At 33.3% G+C, this 8,328-nt stretch overlaps 2 protein-coding genes across 2 annotated transcripts in view; one reads left to right on the top strand and one right to left on the bottom strand.

The window, feature by feature from the left end:
- Window positions 1-8,328, top strand: part of Lmpt (Limpet) — a gene marked incomplete at its 5' end in the record, with an annotated part of 767,445 nt that overhangs the window by 378,968 nt on the left and 380,149 nt on the right.
- LOC106683006 (glutamic acid-rich protein) lies at window positions 860-4,839 on the bottom strand. The gene is made up of 6 exons (XM_024360259.2): window positions 4,823-4,839; window positions 4,620-4,751; window positions 3,313-4,533; window positions 2,199-2,921; window positions 1,494-2,102; window positions 860-1,397 (listed from the first exon to the last, which is right to left on the bottom strand). The coding sequence occupies exons 1-6, from the start codon at window positions 4,829-4,831 to the stop codon at window positions 921-923; spliced, it is 3,171 nt and encodes a 1,056-aa protein (XP_024216027.1). The 5' UTR covers window positions 4,832-4,839; the 3' UTR covers window positions 860-920.

Genomic DNA, 8,328 nt, shown 5'->3' with positions numbered 1-8,328 from the left:
ATGCTCCAACTGGTCAGGATTTTAGAATTTAAATTTCAATGTGAGAAGAAAAGTTAATGAAATATGATAGACGGTCAAGGTGTGAAAATAATTTAGTTACAAGAGATGTGTAAACATCCAAAGATAATTTTTTTGAGTTTCTCCATTATTCTAAGCTGTACCATAACATTTATTCACATTTTACCTCAGGTCCTGACTTTGTAATAGTTTCACATTTCAATATAATTGTAGCCAAGAATGAATGAACCCCTGCCCCGGTACAAGGGTTTTAACAACCGGTACAAAAGTTTTAAATTACAAGTACAGCCTTTCCTATTTAGGAAATTAAGGCAATAATGAACCACACGTGCTTGGTGCCTTAAAAAATTTAATAAAAACAAATTATTTGTTTTTCGGTATATAATGATTTTCTAATGAGCTATTTTCTTTATCACAAGCTTCTCCTGTCATTTTTTACTTTTTTTTATCTTTTAATACTTTTTCTTTTATATTTATTATTGACTTAATCTAAGGATTTTCTTATATTCTGGATTGTTTTATACAAATTTTCTGTTTTTTAGTTCATCCCGGAACAGTTGTTTGAATTTAAACTACCAAATATGTTATGATACTTCCCTCTTCCTTTTATATTTGTTTGAATTGACTTACTTTCTGTAATTGATGTATTTTTCGCGTGCGGTTGATGTATAGTGTGTTGAATTTTGCGTCTTGATAATGCCTGCATTAGTGAAACGTTGAATGGTTTACCAGAATTCTCAGGGCTCAAGGCTTAAATAATTTTTATTTTAGTTTTTTAAACATTATTTACCGCTTTATAGCAGAGATATGTTAAATAATTAGGGGTACATTTATATTTTGTATAATTTATTTAATATAAACTAAAATATGAAAAGATACACAGTATCTAATAATTTAAATGACTAGTGAGGGTGAATATAACTAGTGGCGACTCCAGAACTTTTGGAATGGCTATAACCATGATGATCATGGTGGCCATGATTTTCCTTGTGTTCTTTGTGCTCGTGATGCTCATGCTGATTGTTTTCCTGGTGCTCTTTGTGTTCTTTATCCTTATGTTCTACCTGGTGTTCGTGATGCTTATGTTCTTCGTGGTGCTCATCATGCTTATGGTTCTCCTCATGCTCATGGTGATGTTTAAAGAAAGTCTCTGACGAACCCTTTACATAAGGATGCACAGCGTGACCTTTCCTCTCGACAATTGCGTTGAACCCGTTCTTCTTGTCGGCAGTATAATGAACTATCCTCTTCGTACCGTCTGGTTCGTAGAGGGAGTAGAAGCCCTTTACGACGTCTCCATCTCTAGTCTCTTCTTGTTTCTTTACGTCGTGAGTGTGGGGGTCGTGAACCTCGTAGTCGAATTTATACTTTGGGTGAGCCTGAAAACGTATATTTTGTTAATAGAGAATAAGTGATAATTTTATTGCTGGTAATACTATCTAGTTTTTAGTCAGTAAATGAATTAAAAGACATACATAATAATCAACAACATGTTCTTCATGATGCTCGTCATGTTTTTTGTGATCTTTGTGACCATGATGTTCATGGTGATCGTGGTGGCTAGGATGATTTTCATGCATTTGTTCATGTTGTTTGTGATGCTCATGGTGATCTTGGTGGCTATTGTCTTCGTGATGTTTATGGTGTTCGGGATGATCGTGTTGACTATGATGCTCTTCATGCTTATTTTCATAATGTTCGAGAAGCTCATGGTGGTGGGTATCGTGTTCATGGTGTTCGTGATGTTCATGATGATCATGATGTTCCTCATGTTCTTTGTGTTCATGATGCTGATGGTGGTCGTTGTGCTCATGTTGTTCCTCATTTTCATGATGATGTTTGAAGAAGGTTTCGGTGGAGTGTCCGTAATGCTGAGGATGCACAGCATGACCTTTCCTCTCTACGACGGCGTTGAAACCGTTCTTCTTGTCGGCGGTGTAGTGGACGATCCTCTCGGTACCGTCGGGTTCGTCGAGAGAGTAGTAGCCCTTTACGACGTCTCCTTCCCTCGTCTCCTCTTGCTTCTTAACGTCATGGGTGTGGGGGTCGTGTACTTCGTAGTCGAATTTGTATTTTGGGTGTGCCTGAAATCATATATACTGTTAATTACGCGATCGATAAAAAACTTATGTGAAGATTTTTTGATCTTTTATTAATAATTCAGATTTTTAACGACTTACGTAATAGTCAATGACATGTTCTTCATGCTTTTTTTCATGTTTTTTGTGATCTTCGTGATCATGATGTTCATGGTGATCGTGGTGACTGTGGTGCTCTTCATGCTTCTTTTCGTGATGATCGTGCTGACTATGAAGCTCTTCATGCTTCTTTTCGTAATGAGTGTGGTGACTATGCTGCTCTTCATGCTTCTTGTCGTGATGATCATGGTTCTCATGCTGTATGTGATGATTATAATGTTTCTGGTGATGTTTGTGGTCATGCTGTTCGTGGTGTTCATGATGGTCATGGTTTTCGTGATGTTTATGCTGATCGTGATGTTTCTCGTGGTGCTCTTTTTTCTCATGATGCTTATTGTGTTCATGGTGCTCTTTGTGTTCATGATGCATAATGTGATCGTGGTGTTCTTTGTGTTCATGTTGCTTATGTTCTTTTTGGTTCTCATTATGTTTATGATGGTTCTCCTCATGCTCATGATGGTGCTTGAAGAAGGTCTCAGTAGAACCCTTTACATGAGGATGCATAGCATGACCTTTCCTCTCGACAACAACGTTGAAACCGTTCTTCTTGTCGGCGGTGTAGTGGACGATCCTCTCGGTACCATCGGGTTCATAAAGAAAATAGTAGCCTTTTATGACGTCTCCTTCCCTGGACTCTTCTTGCTTCTTGACGTCGTGAGTGTGTGGGTCATGTACCCCATAATCGAATTTGTACTTTGGGTAGGCCTGAAAACATACAGTATGTCAAATACATGATAGATAACATATAAATTAATATACGTGATATTAGTAATAATAGTTAATGTATATTATTATATCCATTAATACACGTGAACGATCAAATATTAATGTTCGAAATATTATTTTATTAAGATTATTTGAAAAATGGAAATGCAATATGTTATAATCCCAAATTTGAAAATTTATAAGTAAGACCCATATCCGAAAATTCGAACTAAAATTATATTGAAATTACATCCTACTAAGTTTTTATGGATACGTTTGTTGAGAAATTAACTCCAGAGGAATATATATTTTTTCGTTCCCCAAAAACTAAATTTAGAATTATTCCCATCTGCATGGCAACACTTTCACATTAAAATATTGAAATACTTGCATGATAGTCGACAACATGTTCTTTATGATTTTTTTCATGGTGCTCTTCATGTTTTTTATGAGCCTCGTGTTTATGATGTTCATGTTGATCGTGGTAACTATGGTGCTCTTCATCCTTCTTTTCATGATGCTCTTCATGTTTTTTATGATCTTTGTGTTCATGGTGTTCATGATGATCGTGGTGACTATAGTGTTCTTCATGCTTCTTTTTATGTTGCTCTTCGTGTTTTTTGTGATCTTCGTGACTATAATGTTTATGGTGATCTTGATGACTATATTGTTCATGTTTCTTTTCATGATGCTCTTCATGTTTTTTGTGATCTTCGTGACCATGATGTTTCTGATGATCGTGATGACTATAGTGTTCATGTTTCTTTTCATGATGCTCTTCACGTTTTTTGTGATCTTCATGACCATGATGTTTCTGATGATCGTGATGACTATAGTGTTCATGTTTCTTTTCATTATGCTCTTCATGTTTTTTGTGATCTTCATGACCATGATGTTTCTGATGATCGTGATGACTATAGTGTTCATGTTTCTTTTCATTATGCTCTTCATGTTCTTTGTGATCTTCGTGACCATGATGTTTCTGATGATCGTGATGACTATAGTATTCATGTTTCTTTTCATGATGCTCTTCATGTTTTTTGTGGTCTTCGTGACCATGATGTTCATGGTGTTCGTGGTGACTGTAGGGTTCATGTTTCTTTTCATTATGTTCCTCATGTTTTTTATGATCTCCGTGTTCATGATGATTGTGGTGACTATGGTGCTCTTTGGGCTTCTTTTCATGATGATTGTGGTGTCCATGGTAATCTTGATGGCTTTGGAGTTCCTTATGTTCTTTATGTTCATGATGTTTGTGATGACTGTCGTGTTCCTGATGAACCTTGTGTTGATGGTGTTTGTGATCCTGTCTCTCATTATGATCCTCATGTTCATTTATTTCATGATGGTCGTGATGTTCATGATGATGTTTGTAGAAGGTCTCAGTTGAACCCTCCACATGAGGATGCTTAGCGTGTCCTTTCCTCTCTACGACGGCGTTGAAACCGTTCTCCTTGTCGGCGGTATAGTGAACGATCCTCTCGGTACCGTCGGGTTCATGGAGGGTGTAGTAACCTATAACGACGTCAGCTTCCCTCGTCTCTTGTTGCTTTTTGACGTCATGAGTGTGAGAGTCATGTACTCCATAGTCAAATTTGTACATTGGGTGTGCCTAAAATACAAATAGTATCCATGAATTGTCAACTCTTAATTATTATATATTCATATATTTTAAAATTTCATAAAATATAAAATTACATAATAATCGATAATATGTTCTTTATGCTTCTTGTCGTGATGATCATGTCCATGATGGTCGTGATGTGCACCATGATCACTATGTCCATAATATGCAACCGCAACTCCTGCTAAACAAATTACTAATACTACCTGAAATAGAAAACTATCGTTAATCAATGATTTTTCTCTACTAAATTAATAATTTATTTTCAAATATTTACCTTGTACATGTTTTCGAGTTCGCTGAATGTTTTCGATTGCCGGTACCGCTCCATTGTCTCTTTTTATAAACCTAACAATCTCTTTCTATCCCCTACGAATTTGGCTTTGTTTCCCAGGCCCTTTACTTCGTAATGTGAATTTGGAAATATATTTGGAAGTTTAAATGTTGAAATTATTAATATATATGTACACAGAGTAGAGTGGTTAATCCTTTTTTTAAAGTTGCTTATTATTATTTTTGTTAATCACCGTATACGTTGATGTTACAACTTTAATTTATAATAAAAATAAAAAAAAAATATTTGTGCTTATTTCTTATTAAATTACGAAATAGTAGGGTATAGTTCATTTATTGTAGCACTCTTCCAATAACTGAAATTGTTATTGTTAGCACTGAAACCGTAATAAATTAATTATTGTACATCACTATGCGCATAATCTCCTTATGTTCCCAGATTGTTTTCAAAAATAAATCTTTTTTTATTATTTTCATAAGTGTAAGGAGATCACATTCCCTGTAGTTACTAAACGTTTTATTTAATTTTTTTATAATTACTTGAAGATTATAATAGGAGCTAAAGCAGAGTAATGTGGTAATCTTCGCAGATATCTTTTTTTATATGGCGATAAAGTGAATAATTTTGTTTTGTTATTGCTCTTGTTATATTATTTTTGTTTTTGAGATATGATTCTATTCTCTTTATCTCACCTACGTCTACGTTCAAACCACTTTCATGAATCAGATACAATCCACAGTTGAGCGCTTGTGATCATATTCAAAATAACTTCCATAAATAATGTTGAGATTCAGGAGAGTTGATCATAAATGTCTATGTTGTTCTTGAAATTTAATTTTTTTTTTTTAATTTTCTGTAAATTATGACTACATAAATTGTGATTTTAAAAGTTGTATTTAAATATTTCTTATCTTTATCTTTACTTCAAGGATGAATGAATAGTTATTTCTTTTCAGCTATTTAATTGTTTGCTTTTAATATATGTATATTGTTTTAATGAATTATACTTCCTACAAGAAATCGATTATTTATTTTAGGGCTGAGTGGAATAAAAAAGCGCTTGTAAAACTATGACATCAATATTTACATTTTTCACATAAGCACTAAATATTTTTGATTTTGTTCATTTATTTTTTATCGTGTCCTCTAATTTTTTTTCTAGTAATTAAATTTTGTATTTGCATGTTATTTTGTGGCTACCGTCTATGACATCAGACTTCATAAAGGAAGTATATTTGGAAAAGATAAACAACAACAAAAAAATGTATTTATAATAAAATCCAAGAAAACACATTAAATGTAAAATATCTTAAATGTATTCCTCTTATCTGGAGTCAAATTGTATAGTAATAATTAATATTGAACTATTCATCTCTCCAGAATTATTCATTAAACTTTTTCTAAAGAATGGGTTCTGTTTTTGTTTTATTTTATTTTCCTTAATTGTAGCTATTCTATAATTAATTTGTTTTATATCAGATTAAACACACTAGTCTCAATTCTGTGGATAACCCCACCCTTGCTGGCACTGTCAGCGGATACCAGAATGTAGGTGCTCTTAGATATTTCTGCTATGGTAACAATCAGGAATAACGGAGGAGAGGAAGACTTGCAGGGGACCTGAGGACGAAGGCTGGTAGGATAGAGAGAAATGGAGTGACGCTCTGACTTAACCAGGCCACTCATTGAGGGATAAAACCTGCAAAAGTAAAAGTTTTTTTGTTTTTTTAAAATATTTATTTATTGCTATTTACAACAGTACATTATAATACATTTAGTAAATCTGATCTAAGTTAAATTGGAGTGTTACAGGCGTGTAGAGAAACTACCCATTGGTAGCATTCTAATGACATTTTACATTAGCTGGTCTCGTGGCCATCTTCTTTTCAGGCACCTCGGAGGATTGTCAGGAATGGAAGAGGATGCAAGATTAGAAACTAAGGGGTTTGAGTGGTTAGAGAGTTTATAATGGAATGAGTGATATCTGGTTCGGGCTAGATCGGTTACATAGGGAATATTAAGGTCTTTTTGTATGATTTTATTTGTGACAAAGTAAGGAGCAATGAGGATTTTACAAAGGATTTTGGATTGAATACGAGAAGAATTCGAAGGTTTAGTGGAGCCCCAAAGCTCAACTCCATATGTCCAGATTGGCCTTATTACAGTCATGTAGATCAGTCTTTTGTAATGTGTTGGAAGTTTAGACCGTTTGTCTAGTAAGTGCTGTATGTTCAATTGCATTGGTCAATTATGCTTGTTCTTATTGATGATGTGAGTTTTTCAATAGCTTCATCAATGTCTTGTTTTGTCTTCAGTCGAATGTTTAAGTCCAGTTTAGTTTCCAGTTCACATTTAAATTTGTCCCAGTCAACTCTTCCAGTTATCAATGAAGGAGCGGAGGGATTTGATACAAAGCATGAATGTAAAAAAAGCAGAACTGGACTATGATCTGATGATAGGTCGTCCAGGGATAAAGTAAAAGTAAAGTAAGTTTTTATACTGGAAATGGAAAAGATGTCCACAGAATTGAAAATTTTCACTTTTTAGATATCAAGGAATAAATTTGGTGCCACATCTATCGTCAAATTTGTATTTGCGTGTAATCAAGTAAATCGGTACTCCAACCTGGTTGAAGTTCTAAGGGATTTTGCACATAAGGATCTAGATGGTTTAATAACAATTTTATTTTATTTCGTGTATTATTTTCGCTTATAAATCCGTCAAATTTTTTTCTAACGCTTACCTATATTACGAAAACGGCTCGTCCGATTTGGATCAAATTATAAAGACATTTTTGAATTATTCTAAAATGAGACCAGTATCATTCCATCAAATTCCGTCTAGTAAGTTCGCTTAACGATACCCACAATTATTTTCCTTTACAGGTATATGTATAAAACGCCTTCTTTAGTGATGTTTTTTCCTCAAAGGACAGAGAAATTTCAATAAAAATAATATAAAAAATTCTTAAGTCTTTAAGTAAAGGTAATAAGATGTCTATCAACCCAGCGTTTGATTTTCAAATATTTATTGATATCATACAATCTTCACTTTCCAATGCAATACGTATTACTGCTGTAAGTCAACAATACAATTTATACATATTAAATAATAATGGCAAAGTAAATAAATAATAATAATAAAATAAAAACATAAGAATAAACTAAAATGCTCAATAATACCATAATATATACATATCTTAAATGAACATAAGTGGATAATTGAATTAAATTACAACAAAATAAGAAATCAACAAAGAATTAAAATAAAGTAAATCATCTTAAAGATTATAATGGAAATAAATAAGTATAAACTAAAATGGATAATAATAATAATATCATATTTATTTATAATCATAAAATTCTTTCTTGAGAATGGCAATTTTTTACTAAATAATTCAAAACATTATCCAAATTATAGTCTCAAAACTTTTATTGTTTTTACACGTCCAACGTTTCGGCCAATTCGGCCATCTTCAGGGACAATCT

This window comes from Halyomorpha halys, unplaced genomic scaffold (genome assembly GCF_000696795.3).
Source record: "Halyomorpha halys isolate HHAL.00 unplaced genomic scaffold, Hhal_1.1 Scaffold458.1, whole genome shotgun sequence".
NCBI lineage: Eukaryota > Metazoa > Arthropoda > Insecta > Hemiptera > Pentatomidae > Halyomorpha > Halyomorpha halys.
This window is presented reverse-complemented; position numbering and strand designations above follow the sequence as displayed.